The following is an 18,319-nucleotide window of genomic DNA, read 5'->3' on the forward strand; positions in this document are numbered from 1 at the left end:
TTTTTAAAAAAAAAAAACTTTTTTAAACCATAGCATGGGATTTCTTGTATTAGTTGTATTAGTTATATTTTTATTTATTTGTTTGTTTGATGTGTGCCTCATCTTTCTAACAAGAAAAATGGCACCCAAGGTGAGTTCTCTTCTTAGCCAAGTTAGATTGTACTATTACTTAAGCTATAATATGAAAGTTCTGAGAAATTAAAGGAGCACAAATGTATTGGAGTGAGATATGAGATTTATATTACCAAACCAGGAATGAATTAATGAATTATGTTGGCAGTAAAAGAACAAACAAACAGAATCTGGTGATTCAGGACAGACACCCAGTCATGTTTACTGCATTTGAGGGGTAGAAAATATTAGTTGTCTATTAAACTCACAGGAATATTTAAGAGCTTTTCTCTTTGTCCTCAGGGTATAATCTAATAAAAATATCTGAAAGAAATGGTGTGGAGAAACCAAACATCTCAGATGGAATTCATCCTAGTTGGGTTTTCTAGTATGCTGAATTTAGAGTTGCTTCTATTCCCTCTAGTCCTGGTGATGTACATTGTGACAGTGACTGGGAACATCCTCATCATTATCGTTGTCATGATAGACCCAGCCCTTCAGTCACCCATGTACTTCTTCTTGAGGAATCTGTCCTTCATTGAGATCTGCTTCACATTAGACACAATCCCCAAAATGTTGGTCAATCTCCTGCTGAAGGACAAAACTATCTCCTATTTTGGTTGTGCCATTCAAATGTTTTGCTTCTTCTACTTCGGATGTGCTGAATGTTTCCTCTTAGCTGCCATGTCCTATGACCGCTACGTTGCCATCTGTAGCCCCCTTCACTATGCCACTGTCATGAACAGGAACTTCTGCCACAAGTTGGTGGGTGGGGTCTGGGTGATTGGCATTCCTGTCTCATTGTTGCAGGCAGGTTGGATCTTCAGTCTTCCCTTTTGTGGTCCAAAAGAGGTTAATCACTTCTTCTGTGATGCACCTCCAGTACTGAAGTTGGTCTGTACTGATACCTATTTATATGAGATGCAGTCCATTGCCTCCACACTTCTGTTCCTCATGTTTCCCTTTGTGCTCATCCTCATCTCCTATATCCGTATCATTACCACCATCCTCAAGATTTCTTCAGCAGAGGGCAGGCACAAAGCCTTCTCTACTTGTTCATCTCATCTTACTGTGGTGACTTTGTTCTATGGAAGTGGGAGCATTGTCTATCTAAGGCCCAAGTCCAATTACTCACCAGAAGTTAAAAAAATGCTGTCACTGTTCTACACAATTTTTACACCCATGTTAAATCCCATTATCTACACTCTGAGGAACTATGAAGTGAAGGAGGCCCTGAGGAGAACTCTAGGATTCAAAACCTTCTCACATGCTACTTAAATGCTTTATTGACAACAACGAGATTTCCTAATGTCAGTTGGCAGTTGTGGAGCAGAGATTGCAATATTCTTGGCTGCCAAGGGAAAAGCCATCTGAGAGGGACAGATAAACAATGTAGTGTGAGAAGGACAGAGGATTATTTTGGCAACAGGAAGAATGTTAAAAAAATAGAATATAAAACATAGGGTTCTATAGAGCATTAAAGTTGTTCTATTTTCAAAAGCAAAATCTAGAATATATGTGTGTGTGTGTGTGTGTGTGTGTGTGTGTGTGTATACACATGCTGGTGCTTTCCTTACTGGAGGGTAAGATGCTTCATTCCCTTTGGTACAACAGTAAAGTATGCATGTCACGTGGATCTTGTATTGTATTATGTTTGCCCTGGAATTTCACCAGTGGAGGATATATTATTGGAAAGAACATAATGGCTCCAAGTTAGAGATTCATCATGATCCCATGGCAAGGCTATTTGCCCACTGCTATGCTCAAGGTTCCCAAAGAGTCATGGGAGAAGGTGGCCCCTAGGCTCAGACTACGCAATTCCACTAACCACAATTAAAATCCACTGTGTGAAGAGCTTCTGATTTAAGACCATCATAGTACTGTTCACTTGTTAATTAATGGAAGAGATGAGAGAAGAAGGCATCTTTAGTTATTTATTTATTCAATTTCTATACCAGCTGGTAGCCAAAGCTCTCTGGGCGGTTCACAAAAAATAAAACCACAAAGCACAGCATAAAACAATGAATATGAACTTGAGCACACACCGGGAGAGAGCACAGGACAGGAAGGTCTGGTGTGCTATGGTCCATGGGGTCACGAAGAGTCGGACACGACTGAACGACTGAACAACAGAAATAGCTGTGTCAGTCTCATGGCTTTCTAAAAGAATACCATTCATTGCAGTTTGTTGAGGCTTGAAATAATTGAATAATGGGGGTTGGGATTCAGGCACAAACATTTCTGGAGTAATTTCAGGAACGACACTATCCACAAAAAATCAAAGGAGGGAATATAATTAGCATTGGCAGTGATGATTTCATTTCTTTTTCTTGTTCCTCTCAGTAACTGCCTGCTGTTGGCCATCATGTTACCCCCCCACACACAACGCTCCCTTGGATCAGTCTTATGTCATGACTGCCATCACTCCCCACTCCTGATGCCCACATAATGATGCTCTGTCATGATGTAGTATCATTCCAAGAAAGCTTTGTAGTGGTAAAAACATAGCAGCTAAGCCAGCTATCAACTACTCTGACGAGAGTTGGAATGATGGTGGTTAAAAAATGCTTTAACCCCCCACCCCATGAACCAGTTCACTTTTCCTTGAAATGCTCAGGTATTTTCTGCAATGTGTTATGTCATCAAAATGCTCTCAGAACATCCACCTGAAAACAGAGCAGCAAGGAGGGGGGCGTTTTCCAATGGACCTATCTGGGGCAGTTCTGGAAACATACTCTGTGGTCCTTTTGCTCTAGAAGGCCAAATTCTGATCCCCCCCCCCACACTGTGAAGTAGAAGGTGGCTGTATCTATTGGCTTGACCCTTTGATTTCATCAAGACTTTGAATGAAATGAAAGATAAATATGGGGACATTTGTAAAGGGCTTTATTATTTTCTACCATCTCATCTTACATTTCTGATCTTCAGATTCCTCCAGTATTTTACAAATTCTAGATACAAGACCATTTGAATGATGTTGTCCCATACAATATATCACAACTTTTATCTTACTATTATCTGTCAGTTACATTTCAGTATTTTCTGTAGGAGTTGTAGGGCTATTGATATAATCCATTATTTGAAAGTGCAAACACCAAGATGGATGCCAGGGCTTTCATTTCATTTCATTCCATTTCAGGGCTGTGTCTGAATGGAGGGGGTGGCATTTTGGGACAAACTTGGAAAAAAATGGGGACAGAGGAGGGCAGTGGAGTGAAATGATTTGGTGAGAAGAGGTTTCCTTCTTCGGTGGGTTTATTTTTCCTCTTCTCCTTTTTAAACAAACTTCAAGTAGGCATTTGCGAGAAATTCATTTCATTTCACTGTTGATCAGAATGTACCAGGTCACACCTCCAAGAACCAAATGCAGGCTCCAACACAATATGTGGTCTACGTCCATACATTTCAGAGCTTGTGATGTGATCTGCACAATAACAACAACAACAACAACAACACATTAAAAATGTGTACTTTTCAAAAATGTGCACAAGCATGCTTTCATCAATAGGAGAAAATGTGTACTTTTCAAAAATGTGTCTAACTGATGCATATCTTTGGGAAAATGCACATGAAAGTATGCATGAATTTCTATGCAAAAAGAAGAAGAAAAAGCAGCTTGCAGCCTGATATGCATATGAGCCAGAATGAGCTTCGGTGTAGAATTCAGAGAACCTCAATGAGTTCAAGATTTGCTGATTCACACACCCCTCTTTTGAAGCCACTGACTGTTGGTGGTTTTGATGGCACAGCAGCAACAGTGAAGTGCTGGCCACTTCTGCCAGCTTTCTTTCTTCTCAGAGTGACTCTGAAAAAGGACACTAGCATTCCCACACACACAAAAATGGCAGTAGCCAGAGGTCTACTCTTGGTGTTACTGATGTGCCACAGAAGCTGCTAGCCAAGCTAACAGATTCAAAATTTGTTGTTGTTGTTGTTGTTGTTGTTGTTTTTGTTGTTAGAAGAAGAAGAAGAAGAAGAAGAAGAAGAAGAAGAAGAAGAAGAAGAAGAAGAATTGTTGTTGTTGTTAAGATGGAAGCTGCTACCAGCAAATCATACTGAAATGGACAGCCCCAATTCACCCCATGCATATGAGGTGGCAAATTGGGACAGGCTGTTTTACTTCATCTCTAGTGGAGACTCATCTTTCATTAACTTACATACAGTGGTATGACATTGTTTGACTATGTTCTATTATTCTTTATACTGTACAGTATATTTCTACTTTTTCATGGATTATTTTGAGTAACATTTTCATTCTACACGTAAGACAAATTTAAGATACACATAGTCAAACACGTTTAAAATTTGTTCCAGATATTTCATACAGGTCATGCATTTTTAACCCACCTCTGTATTGTTTGTGTTATTGTTATTGTTATTGTTACTACTACTACTACTACTACTACTAACAGAACTATGTCACATACCTCAGCAGCATCTCAAATTCGGAACGTTTAACCAGAGTTTCTCTTCCCTAGAAAAATTCCAAGCAAATATGCCACTTCACTGAGAAACATGCAAATAATGTATACTGCAATGAGGCTAGGGTCATTTTCTCATACTCTTGTTGTAATAAATCCATCACTTATAATATTACATGTATGGTCTTAATTCTTATGGTTTCTTTTTCTTATGCATACGAAATGTGTTAGTTCTTATTGCTATGTTGCCAAAATCTTCTGCCTTAAGGATTGGGATGTTACTAAATAAAACCTCTATTCAGACATTCAGAAAGGTCACATGAATAATGTATGGGGGCCACACATGCAAACCCAACCATGAATTTTCCTGTTCTGGATAGAGACCTTTGCACATTCAGCATGGAAGTCTGAAGCTGGATTCTAAGTGCGTTCATCCATGGGTGCTTAAAATTAGGGATGGCAGAGAATTCTGCCATGGATTTCGGTGAGGCCGAATGCCAGTGCATTCGCCCCCCTGAAATCTGTGGCAGAATGGCCTGCCACCCCCCGCCCCCCTGTGGATCCCCCCCAGGATGAGACTTACCTGGGGCGGATCTTCAGGGCGGCAGCGGCTCCGGCAGCTGGTCTTCCGACCGGCTGCTGCCGCCGCCATTTGCAGACTTGTGGTGTTTTGTTTTTGTTTTTTCAAGACATGATAGGCTACATAAAGATTTATGTAGCCTATCATGGCTGGGTTAAAAAAAAAAACACCCGCGTACGCAAATCAAAATCAAAATTGATTTGCGTACGCAAATCAAAAAGGGACACAAATAGCACCTGCTACGCTATTTGCGTTCCCCTTATTTTCGCCGTCTTAGTCTACGTAAATATTTACGTAGACTAAGACACCAAAAATAAGGAATGCAAATGGCGGCAGCCATAGCCGCCGCCATTTGCGTACCCGGGTTTGTTTGTTTTTTTACCCAGAGTCCTCCGCAGCCAGAAATCTGGCTGTGGATGGCTCTGGCCTGGGCCTGGCTGGCTGCTCTGTGGAGCCGCCACGGAGCACAGCCGGCCATAGAGAATTCCAGGGGGGAGGAATGGAGCTGTCGAGGATTCCAGGGAACGGGGAATCCCCGTCGAGGATTCCAGGGGGAAGGACGGAACGCCTCCTCCCCCACCATAAACATAATCCGCGGAAAGGTAAGTACATTTCATACATCCCTACTTAAAATCCTCTCCCTGATAAGGAACCCTGTTAGCACGGGGTTCCCAGTCACTGGAAGGATTCTAAGTATATCCACTGGAATGCACGTAGAATCCCACTTCAGACTTCCATGTGCTAACTGTGTGAAGGTCTCTTTCTAAGTTGTAGACATTGAGGATGGGGCTTGCACATGCAACACTGTATTCACACTTTCTCTATGAATGCCAGAATAGGGCTAAGAAACATAGCCAAAGTGCTAATGGCCATATTTCAAATTCCTTTTATATCTTTTCCATTATAGTTATAATTAATGTAATATATTTGTTCTTTTCCACTACAGTTATAATTGATATAATATATTTGTTCTAAATGTGCTGTAAGAAAGATACCCAGGTACAAATGAAATTAAATATTAAGATTTGAATCTTATGCACACTTACTTGAAAGTCACATTTTTAACAAATCATCTGAGTAAATGTGCATAGGAGTAAACTGTTGCAGAGCAATCCTACACATGTTTACTCAGAGGGAAGTACCATTGTAACCAGTGGGGGTTACTACTCTCAGGAAAGTATGCATTGGCTTGGAGCCCCTATGCACATTTCCTTGGGAGTCATCTAATTGAGGTCAATTAGACTTATCTCCAAGTACAATTGTATAGGACTAGGTATTGTAGATTTACAAAAAAACAAAACAAAAACTGTATTACTATTATGTATTAACTTGCTGGATTGGCTGAATTCAATATTTCACATGCTGTCCCCCACCCCACCCCCCGGTAACCTCTAAATCATAGATCTTAATAATTGAGGATGCTGTAAACACACACACAAAATTAATATAGATTTAACTTTTTTTGTGAGGAACTTCCAGCTGTGGTTTTTTGTTTTTTGTTTTGTCATTTCCCTTTTATTATTTATTACATTTCTATACCAACCAATAGCGAAAGCTGTCTGGGTGGTTTACAAAAATTAAAAACATTAAAATACAGTATACAGAAATTAAAAGCCCTTTACATTAAAACAAACAAACAACAACAACAATAAAAACAGTATACACAAGAGAACATATATCTAAAACAACTTCAAACAAGCAGGCTCAAGCAAACAACCGTAACCATAAGATATCCAGGTAAATGAAATGAAATATTATGACTTGAATCTTACACACACTACTTGAAAGATATAACAAAATGGTACATCTGAGTAAATGCACATAGGAGTAAAGTTTACTTTGTTAAAGGCATCTCCCTGGTGAAAATTATTTTGTTTATGAATTGTCCAAGGGCCTTTTTGATCTCCTTGTTTCTTAGGCTGTAAATGACTGGGTTGGCTATTGGTGACACAATAGAATACAACAGAGCTGTCAGGATTTCCTTGATGAATGAAGATTCTGAACTTTTCTTCAAGTACGTAAGCATCCCAGTAATCATAAATAAAGAAAAAACCATGAGGTGAGGCAGACATGTGGAAAAAGCTTTATACCTGCCATGGGAAGAAGGGATTTTTTGGACTGTGGAAAAGATGCGAATGTAAGACACGATGATTGAAGAACAAAAAATTGAACCAAAAACAATGCCACATGCCAGGGTTGCCATTTCATTGCCAAATGTGTCAGCACAAGCAAGCTTTAGTATCTGAGGGATGCCACAAAATAGCTGATGGATATTGTTTGGCCCACAAAATGGTAAGAGAATGATGTTCAGTGTGTGCAGCATTGAAAAGACAATACTGCCAATCCAACAACCAAATACCATACAGGAACACTTAATCTTGTTCATTATCACTTGGTAATGGAGTGGGTAGCATATGGCGATGTAGCGATCATAGGACATGATGGTGAGGAGAGACAATTCTGCAGATGCAAATGTCATTCCAAAAAAGATTTGGGCCATGCATCCAGAGAAGGAAATAGTTTTGATCTGGTTTAAGGAGACGTCCATGGATTTAGGGATTGTAACAGAGATGTAGCAGATATCAAGGATGGATAAATTGGCCAGAAAGAAGTACATGGGTGTATGAAGATGGCAGTCCAGGGCTACGATAATAATGAGGAGAAGGTTCCCAATCAGAGCTATCAGATAAATCAGTAGAAACAGCATGAATGGTAACATCTTCAGTTCAAGCAGATCAGGGAAACCCAGGAGCAAGAATTCACTGACTGTGGTTGTGTTGGACACTTCCTGATTTAGATAGTCTCTGTACAGGGAAAGGGGGAAAGGAGATAATGAAAAAGTGCATTAATAGTAAAGCATGCAGTGTGTTAGGGATACATCCAAAATTATCCTCATCCAAATCTGGAGGTTCAAAATTTCTGATCTTGATTCTGAATTAGAACTTTATGGTTGTGTTTTTGTACCTTATGATGGTTTGAATCATCAGGAAAGGTGGGATGTAAATTTGTCAAATACATAAATAATACATGCATGCATTAGGAACTCTCCATTGCAGGGTGTGTATATGTGTCTCCAGCTCTTATTATAATATGGATAAAATACAGTCCACATTCCAATACCACATTCGACTCAAGTTACTTAATTCCAATCATATAACCCTATTTTTCATTCCTTTCCCAATATTGTTATAATGACTTAAATACATCAAACTTCCCATTTCTCCTACCCTACCTTCCTCATATTGAATAATGTATGTTTTAACTCCCCCACACACACACACACACACACGCAAACACACACTACGGATGTACCCAATGGTTGCTTTCCCTTAATTAAGGGAACTTCTTTTGTTTTCCAATACTGAGCCATTAAACTTGTTGTGGCTATTGACTAATTCAACTTCCTGTTACATATCCCAAGATTATTCACACTGAATCTATGGATAGACCATTGCCTCTTATTTTTATATTATTTTGAAACAGTCTAGATCAATATGCCACTTAAAAAGAATCAGAGGAGTGGGAAGGAGAGAGAGAGGGGGGGAGGGAGGGAACTGGGGGGTGTTTAGGCAATTTTACAGATGATAAAAAGTAATACACTTACTTTGGGGATCTGACAATGTAATGCATTCCTCCAACCATAACTGTGCATAGGCCAAGATGAGGCGTGCTCTATTAGCCCTGAGTATGCGTAGGGTACAAAGCAATCAAACACACATTATGTTTTTCAGTTATGACCAAATAACCCAGGATAAGCTACTGCCATTTGAGAGCATGGTGGTAAAATAATGTAACAACAACTGAGAGAGCACCCTATAAAATATGTTCAGCATATAGATCAGAAAAAAAAGAAACCTGACAATTTCCCTATTGTTCAAATTGCCCTTTTTCAATGGGTTTATAATCCGATGCATTCTGTGCTAGAAAAAAGATGTTACTAAGATATATATATATATATATATATATTCCCGCAAGTGCATATAGATTTTAAAATTAGTATTATAATTGCTTTTCCCTCTTGTATACTGCTGAGATAAAAGAAAAAGAAAAAAAGGAAGCACAGTGAGAACTAATTTCATTGCAAGTCCTCCTTGTTTACTCACATTAAAAATGGCAGTGTTTTAAGTTTTCAGTGTGGCCTGTGTGGCTGTGCTTGTAATACTTTCTTCATTTGTAGCAATTAGAAGATGGTAGCTTCTATCTCCATGATCTGAAAAGTAGGGATTCTGTAAAACCCGTTCTGTCTGTGTTAGGTGGATTGTAAGGTAGGGATAGTGGAGAATTCTGCCACGGATCTCAGTGAGGCTGAATGCCAGTGCATTTGGCCCCCCGAAATCCATGACGGGACAAAGCCCCCCTGCCACACCATCCTAAGAAAGTCACGCAAAACGGAGCAACTACCTGGTGCTGTTCGCGCTGCTTTGTGGATTTCAGCCACATCTGCAGCCACCATTCACGTCACGATTTTTGTTGTGATAGGCTATGTAAATACTTATGTAGCCTATCACGGCTAGCGCAGGGACGCCATTTGAGTCCCTGCGGAGGCTGTGATAGGCTATGTAAATATTTACGTAGCCTATCATGGGGGGGAAAAAAGGAATGCAAATGGTGGCCGTCGTAGCCGCCTCCATTTGCGTTCCCTTTTTTTGCCGTGATAGGCTACGTAAATATTTACGTAGCCTATCACAGCAAAAAAGGGAACACAAATGGCGGCGGCTACAGCGGCCGCCATTTGCTTCCCTGCGCAGCCCAGCAGAGGCTGGATGTCGCTGCGGGCGGCCCTGGCCAGCCAGCAGTTTCCACAGGGTCACCACAGAGCAGAGCCGGCTGGTGAAGATTTCGGGGGGAGGGACGGAGCACCTCCCCCCCCCACTGCAGATGTCACGAAACAAAACAGGTGAGTCGTTTCGTACATCCCTATTGTAAGGCACGTTTCATTCCATTGTCTGCCCATCTGCAGAATCAGATTTTTTTTTTGTTTCCTGAATTTGAACAAATGCACATTTGCACAATTTTGCGAGTGTGGATATGCACTAATTCCCTAAAAATGCACATTTTCATAGTTTAGCCTATGGGGGAAATACACATTTTTTTGTCTGTTCATTTGTTTTTTTAAAAATTGCGTATTTTTCTACAATGAAATTTGTGCAAACTTGGGGAAAGTTGGAAAACCAGTCCACAGTCTGTGGAATCCACCCGACAGGGGAAAAGTCAGTCCACTGCTGAATCCATAGAATGGATTCATGAAAATCCAAACTCGTTTGGTTCCATTGCAGATTTCTCTGACGTTCCTGCTGAAAAGCTCCATCTGCTAATTTCTGTATATCAATGCATTGTTAAAGACATAATTACAGTTGGAAAGTTGGCAATCTTAGTGGCAATCTAAAAAAAAGGTGCTCTAACCTATAGCATATATCTAGGGGAGAATTAAGCAAACGTGACAGGCAGGGTACTATCTCTGACTCCAGGTGTTGGCTCCAGACATAGTCATGCTTATAGTAGACCCACTGAAATCAATGGGACAAGTTAGTCATGGCTACATTAAGTCCCATGCATTTCAATGGGTCTACTCTAAGGACAACTAAGTCTGGATCAAAGTCCTTTTGTAGAACCAGAAACTCATGCATTTCGTTTGGGGCCTGGCCTAATGAGAATCTATGTGCTGAAGTGCAGAAGAGAACAGCGGTGTGCAAAATCATCATATTTGACTAGCAAGCCTTAAGATTATTGTAGATTGACCAAGCGTAGAATAAATATTAGGCAGGCCTTCTAAGCCTTTCCCAGGTGAAAACAAAATTCCAGCCTCTGTTTCAGGCTTCAGCTCCAGCTGAAGATTGACCAAGCGTAGAATATTGTAGATTGACCAAGCGTAGAATAAATATTAGGCAGGCCTTCTAAGCCTTTCCCAGGTGAAAACAAAATTCCAGCCTCTGTTTCAGGCTTCAGCTCCAGCAACTGAACTTGGCATGTTGAACAGAAGATCATACTTTCTAGGCCCAGATTTGGGAATGAACGCCCACAGTCCAGGAGGGTTGTCAGGTGATCTGCTTCTGTTCCTTTAGCAGGAGCTCGATGTTCCTGAATTTGAGCAAATGCACATTTGCACAATTTTGTAGGAATTGGAATCAGGAAGAGAATCTTTTTCAAGTACTGTCCCCTGATAATGTTTGCTAATCAAGTTGCTTTCAGACCCACAGGACAGAAGATGGTAAAAATGTTGGCAACCCTAAGCCCTGGCCTGACTCTAATAGGTACTGGTGTTGGAAGCTTGGGATAGAATGGTGGATAGCATAGTAATCAGTCCATGATATTTCTCAAAAGATGGTCTGAAGGAACATGGCTACAATATTGTTGCTAGTATGGGGGTCTTAGAGTAGGTACGTGTTCTACATTACAGAGGACAGCACACTATTTGAAGGTCATCTGTATTTGAAGGGTTGCCCATTCCATCATTATAAAGAAACAAAAGAAGGGAGAGAATCCATGGGCCTTGAACAGTTAGCATCTGGACAGCAAACTGAGCAGGCAGGCACACATGCCACCTGATCACAGCCTTTCCACACTACGGCAAGATTATTGTATTTCTGTTTAAGTTACAGTCATTGGGATTGTTCACACAACACACTAACCAACACTCTGTGGATGAGGGTGGGTTGTTTTGAACCTTGGGCTCTTTGTTGAACCATGGGTTATCATGTTGACTGAACACAGCCAGGATTGCTTGCTACCTGTGCAGCGTGGCTTATTTTCTCTAGGGATGGCGGAGAATTTCTCCCCGAAACTTCGGGGGGCCGAGCGCCGATGTGTTCGGCCCCCCGAACAAGTTTCGGGGAGAAATTCTCTGCCCCCCCGCCCCCCACCCCCCCGGGACGGGACTTACCTTTGCCGAATGTCCCTCTCGGTGGCGGGTCCAGCCGGCGGTTCGGCAGGTGTTCTCCTGGGCGGGGGCGGCAGCCGATCTTTCGACCGGCTGCCGCCGCCGCCATTGCAATAAAAGAAAAAAAAAACGCCCCCGTGATAGGCTACGTGATGATTAATGTAGCCTATCACGGTTAGATTTGCAAAGTCAGCCGTGATAGGCTACGTCAATCGTCACGTAGCCTATCACGGGTGACTTAAAAAAAAAAAAAAGCGCGTACGGATAATGGCGGCCCCCATAGGGAGCCGCCATTCCCGTTCCTTATTTGGTTGCTGTAGTCTACGTAAAGATTTACGTAGACTACAGCAACCAAATAAGGAACGCGAATGGCGGCTCCCTATGGGGGCCGCCATTAGCGTACGCGCTTTTTTTTTTTTTAAGTCACCCGTGATAGGCCACGTGACGATTGACGTAGCCTATCATGGCTGACTTTGCAGATCTAGCCGTGATAGGCTACGTTAATCGTCACGTAGCCTATCATGGGGGTGTTTTTTGGTTTTTTTTTAAATTTTCGAGTTCGCGGCCGGGCGAGGCGGGAAGCCTCCTCCCCGGCCTGAATTTCGGCTGGGCGAGGTGGAAAGCCTCCCCCCCCCAGCCTGAACTCCGCGGGGGGAGCAGCGAAGCGCCTCCCCCCCACCGCGAACAAGCTTCGAGGACAGGTAAGTCACTTTCGTCCACCCCTAATTTTCTCAAACAAGCCACCTTGAGTACCCCTGGTTTGTTGTTGGTTTGTTCAGGGTGGTTAACAAGCCACCCTAGTTGCATTCAGACATGATAACCCACCCTGCAGAAACTGTGCTGCATTCAGACAACACGCTAACCCATGGTTCAACAAACAACTCATGGTTCAAAACAACCCACATTCAACCCCTGAGTGTGAATTAGCATATTGTGTGAATTGTTGTTGTTCAGTCGTTCAGTCGTGTCCGACTCTTCGTGACCCCATGGACCATAGCAGGCCAGGCCTTCCTGTCCTCCGCTTTCTCCCGGAGTATGCTCAAGTTCATATTCATTGCATTGGTGCTATCTATCCATCTCACACATCATTGTGTGAATAACCCCATTATAGTTGCATCTATACAAATAAATTCTCATATACAAATGTTATGTCAATATGTGTTCCCTTTCGTGTGATAAATTTCCTCCTCTCCTGGCACTGTTTAAGTGAGCACCCTTGAAGATTTGCCCCCGAACACTGCTCGGATGGGAGATTGTCCCAAATCAAGGCACATTCTTCTGTGGAAGTGTAAAACACATGCAAATATTAGTTTGCATGAAGTGAGGTCAGCAGGATAGCCAGTGGTCTTTCCTCAAAAGAAAGTGTGGTTCTCTCATGTGGTAGGAAGGATGGACAGTGTGGTTGTCCATTCATAAATTCATTCCACCTCATTTCCACATTAATCTGTGATTTTCTTCTTAAAAAAATAATCCACATTTTACACATACTGAATTTTTATTTTATTTCTTGCCCTGACCCAGGTACAGGTGATAATTAGGAGTGCTGAAGTTATACCAGTATTCATGGACAAATCACTAGGCACCCTCCTGTCAGCGTGGTGGACTAGTAAGGTTTGCATGCCTTCTAGGAGCCTGCATGCTGGCTGGGGAATGCTGGGAGCTGTAGGACTTTTTTTCTGTCTAAACATGCATTGGTTTGTGCCCTGAATGAGTTAATTTGAATCTACAACACTCTGGGATATATGTCTGCAGACATATTCACAGATGTCCATTTTGATAAGGACCTTGTTGACTCACAGTACAAGCAGGTCCATATGTGTAGGTGGTAAACTTGCCATTCCCCTGTGTGTTACCTCATGGCCTTCACTAGTATTTCACTATTTGACATCTGAAGAACTGCCTCATTGTGAGTGGAGATGGGTCAAAGAAGAGTCAGACAATGAGGCTTGGGTTGAAAATTGGGCCACATTTATTGAAATATCTGCAAAGGGGAACCTAGGACGGGCATCTGACTGTGCCAGCGACTAGCTGGCACTTCTCGGGCGAAAGCACACCCAGCCTGAGGGGTGGCGTCAATCTCGCCGCCCCTACGGACTGCCCCTTCTGGGGGAGGTAGACCTTCCGGTGTCACCCCCAACCTGGTGCCGCACAACACCTGGGTGAGTGAGGAGGGTTGGTCTCCCAGGCAACACTTATCCCCCCGCCGAGCCGCACAACCCGTTCGGGGGGCCTCAGGCGTCACTTGTCACCGTAAAGTGCCTCTGCATGCACACCATCCCTAATCCCTTTCTGCTTTTGCCCGTCCTAGCCACCACAGGAGTCACAAGCCTAGTGCTTGTGAACTCCCCCCACCTGCGCAGAAGAACTTCCCACAGGCCCCTTTGCAGATCAGACAGAAATATGCTATTCCCTACATTAGACAGGTGGACACCGTCCTGCCTGTAACGCTCCCTCCTTGTTCAAAGAATTTCCTGTGGATGGTGCATCCATCACCCCATTCACATAGGCCATAAGCCCTTTCTTCGTTCACTTTCTGATGCACCCTGCCAACGGCAACGTCGTTCCGAGCCTTCCAATTGATCCAAGTAGCAGTGAGAATCGTAATGGCTACTTCCGGCCAGGTATGCCAGACCATCTGCACATTCATCAAGGCCCGTTAGATCGGGTCCTTGCCTGGCTTACAGCCCATGTCGTTCCATCCAGCGTGCAGCACCTGGACCTGCAGAGGAAGACTGACCAAACCTTGGTGAAACAGGATGGGGGGGGGACTCCCATGGCATGTTCCATCTGCTAAGCCACTGGATCGTAGTGTGTTGGGTAGCGGAAACTAAGATCCGAAGGCTGGAGTAGAACCATATGTGCAGCCCAAAACACCATACTGTGCCCGCATAAGAGCACCCGTACCGGCATACGTGGAGTCCGGCCATCTGAGGAAGAAAACATTAGGGCAAGCAAAGGGAAAATTGCAACAGAAAGAAAGTGGTCAAATTGTGAGGGCCCTGCTGGAATGCTTCAAACTGCCATCATTCCACTGCCATAACTTGCCTGTGAGAGACACCTGAAGTGGCTTCCTTCAATATATTGCTCAATACCAAAAGAGGGTTCCTATCGAAAATTACCTGGCCTAGCGTGCTAGAGCTGATGTGGTAGCAGCTCAACTGAAATTTGTTAATAGTGAACTGTCGGACTGACAAGACAAGGGTCCCTTCCAGACCCAGTATCCCAGTAACCTGTGATGACCCTGATGGGCATTAACCTCTGAATGGGTAGGTGGAGTACAGTGGGAAAGACCTGTACATCGTATTATCTGAAGGCCCTTCTGGACAAGCCAGATAAGGAACCCAAAACAACCCTGAAAATCCCAAGGGCCCCGCAGAGAGCTGTTAAAGCTGCAGCGTGGGACAGTGAAACGCCATATGGGAAGGGGCTAATGGAGGGCCATTATCTCGGAACCCAAAAAGGGAATCTGGAGAGGGTGCCCAGAATCTTGCTAAAAGGTGGAGGCGGCCACGCCACCACCTCACGGTGGATGCCTGGCACTGAAAGCTGACTTGGTGTCAGTAACTCTTCTTGTTGTGGCCAAGAAGACTAAAAAGGGCCAGCTCGCCCCTCCTGACTCTAGCTGATATCCCCTTTATTCTTCCAAGATATGCAGAATTGCAGCAAGGCTGTATAGGGAAGGGCCATGAGTCCTGACTGACGTTTGCTGCTAAGGTGTGGGACCGCATACCCGCACTGGTGGCACCAGCACGTAAAGCTATGTAATTTAGGGTAACATGTTCAGCTTCGGTACGCCGGTCCCATGTAGTCTTGCAAGGATGGTACCTAGTAACAGACATACCCATGAGGGTAAGGCCCAGAGCCTGTCGATCTGATTCCATGACAAAGCATCAGCAACTGGGTGTGCCAAAACCCAGCACATGGTGGGCCCGTAATCAGATGGTGGGCCCGTAATCAGACACCCAGACACTGGGGCATGGATGCTCTGCCCAACGACATGATCCCCGATTTCTGTGGGATAGGGACTAAGTAACTCGCACAGTGGCCATGTCGTACAAAGAGGGTTAACGACTTGTCTATGAGGTCGGCCCCAATGTGTATGGCTAGGTGAATGGGGAAGGACTCTAGAAGGCTGGTCCTGACAAATTCCGGTGGTGGCCCAACTCTGAGGCTGCTGCCCAGGGCACCACCAAACCAGCTGTGCAATTCTGAAACTCAGGGTAACAGCGGCACCCGGTAAGATCTGCAGGTTGGCATTGAGCATTAAAATCCCGCAATATTGAAGCCGCAACTGCATATCCAGACGCACAGCACGAGTGACCTTGGTCCGATGGTGCAGCCGCTGCAGTCCCTGTACTGTCGAACAGAGCCAGCACAGGAAGGCACGGCCAGGGGCCACTACCCTACCGAAGAGATTGAGAAAATTGCCCTGCAACTTCATACGAGGGGCCCCTGAGAGAGACCTAGGGAGATGTAAAAAACCACCTGGAGTCGGCCTGAAGGCCAGAGATTTGTCCGGGGGGGGGGGTAGAGAACATTGCCCAAGGGGATCAAACTTGATTCCCCAGAATGTAATGCAGCATACAGGCCCACTGTCCTGTGGGCGAAAGTGACACTGAGGTCAAAAGGTAAGGGGACAAATGCTTTGATTAAGTGAGAACACTGCCCACGCTGCTGGACCCCATGTAGCAACATGCCCAGCAGGGACCAGGGGTCAGTCTACCAGACCAAGACAACCATATCTTCGGAAGAGGTGTTTCGAACAGGGCCCAGACACCCAGGGGGTCTCGTCAAGAACGGGCTGGCTTACAGGAAAGAGAGGCTATGGAATAGCCTGGACTCCCAAAGGGATGTCATGGGAAGTAGCATTTAAAAAAAAACCGAAGGAGCGGCACCCTTCTGACCAGGCTGGGGCACATTGGGAGGGGCAGTAACCTGCTACAGGCTTCCCGCAGTCTTGGCCCCCCCCAGGGGGACCCTGCCACCCCCGGGCTATTGGATAGGAAATGGATGGGTGCGATCTGCTACCAAGGGAGCACCCGTGATGGAAAATGGTAATGGTTTGGGAGCATGTGACCATGGGGCTGAACTCACAGCTCAGCATGCAGTGCCGCATCACTGGGCCCGCAATAGGTGGAGGCCACTGTCAGACCTATTGCTGCAATCCGGCAGGGAAGGAGACATAACTAGTAGCCCAAAGGCCCTGGTCTCTCAGGTCCCAACACATAGAAGGTTAGTAGCGACCCTTCCACAGATGGCCTCGGCATAAGGCAGCTGTGCCACTCCTAAGGTGAAGGCCAATTGCAGAAGAAGCAGCCTGGATGGGCATTGCTCCTCTCACGGGATTAGCGAAAGGACCTAGCATTGTCACGTATGTGGGCGTCTGGGCGTGTGGGGGTAGGGACAAGAGATCCTAAGTTTAACCCTGCAGAACTCAGCCAGACACTAATGAAAGGGGCGTAAAGTAGGGATGGCGGAGAATTTCTCCCCGAAACTTCGGGGGGCCGAGCGCCAACGTGTTCGGCCCCCCGAACAAGTTTCGGGGAGAAATCCTCCGCCCCCCCGCCCCCCCCCGGGACGGGACTTACCTTCCCTGAATGTCCCTCCCGGCGGCGGGTCCGGCTGGCGGTTCGTCCGGTGTTCGAGCGGGGCGGGAGCGGCAGCCGGTCTTTCGACCGGCTGCCGCCCCCGCCATTGCAATGAAAGAAAAAAAAAAAAAAGTCCCCTGATAGGCTACGTGACGATTCACGTAGCCTATCACGGCAAGATTTGCAAAGTCAGCCGTGATAGGCTACGTGAATCATCACGTAGCCTATCACGGGTGACTTTAAAAAAAAAAAAAAAGTGTGTACGGATAATGGCGGCCCCCATAGGGAGCCGCTATTCCCCTTCCTTATTTGGTCGCTGTAGTCTACATCAATGTTTACATAGACTACGGCGAAAATAAGGGCAACGCTATTTGCGTTGCCCTTATTTTCGCCGTAGTCTACGTAAACATTGACGTAGACTACAGCAACTAAATAAGGAACGCGAATGGCGGCTCCCTATGGGGGCCGCCATTCGCGTACGCGCTTTTTTTTTTTTTTTTAAGTCACTCGTGATAGGCTACGTGACGATTCACGTAGCCTATCACGGCTGACTTTCCAGATCTAGCCGTGATAGGCTACGTGAATCGTCACGTAGCCTATCAGGGGACTTTTTTTTTTTTTACTTTCGTGTTCGCGGCCGGGCGAGGCGGGAAGCCTCCTCCCCGGCCTGAATTTCGGCCGGGCGAGGCGGGAAGCCTCCCCCCCCCGGCCTGAATTTCGGCCGGGCGAGGCGGGAAGCCTC

General features: G+C 44.7%; 2 protein-coding genes across 2 annotated transcripts; one reads left to right on the forward strand and one right to left on the reverse strand.

Annotated features, from left to right (window-relative positions):
- Positions 1-444: 444 nt before the first annotated feature.
- Positions 445-1,389, forward strand: LOC146341370 (olfactory receptor 10A7-like). The gene has a single exon (XM_084808334.1). The coding sequence runs from the start codon at positions 445-447 to the stop codon at positions 1,387-1,389; it is 945 nt and encodes a 314-aa protein (XP_084664460.1).
- A 1,375-nt stretch (positions 1,390-2,764) lies between these two features.
- On the reverse strand, positions 2,765-15,717 carry LOC146341371 (olfactory receptor 14I1-like). Its single transcript, XM_084807401.1, has 6 exons — positions 15,691-15,717; positions 15,109-15,219; positions 14,894-14,916; positions 7,472-7,916; positions 4,539-4,585; positions 2,765-2,777 (listed from the first exon to the last, which is right to left on the reverse strand). Exons 1-6 carry the CDS (start codon positions 15,715-15,717, stop codon positions 2,765-2,767), a joined length of 666 nt encoding a protein of 221 aa, XP_084663527.1.
- Positions 15,718-18,319: the final 2,602 nt, after the last annotated feature.

Source organism: Heloderma suspectum, chromosome 6, assembly GCF_057233095.1.
Source record: "Heloderma suspectum isolate Gila_16-S chromosome 6, 16-S_ref, whole genome shotgun sequence".
Classification (NCBI taxonomy): domain Eukaryota; kingdom Metazoa; phylum Chordata; class Lepidosauria; order Squamata; family Helodermatidae; genus Heloderma; species Heloderma suspectum.

What these genes read in the sequence shown, in the direction of transcription:
- LOC146341370 (XM_084808334.1), top strand. Translation starts at nt 445, where the DNA reads ATGGTGTGGAGAAACCAAACATCTCAGATGGAATTCATCCTAGTTGGG.
- LOC146341371 (XM_084807401.1), bottom strand. Translation starts at nt 15,717, where the DNA reads ATGCGGTCCCACACCTTAGCAGCAAAC. An exon ending in CCCACACCTTAGCAGCAAAC is followed by an intron (nt 15,220 to 15,690) that starts GTCAGTCAGGAC and finishes GGGTCATCACAG; the next exon opens with GTTACTGGGATACTGGGTCT. An exon ending in AGATTAAGTGTTCCTGTATG is followed by an intron (nt 4,586 to 7,471) that starts GTATTTGGTTGT and finishes GAATTTTTCTAG; the next exon opens with GGAAGAGAAACTCTGGTTAA.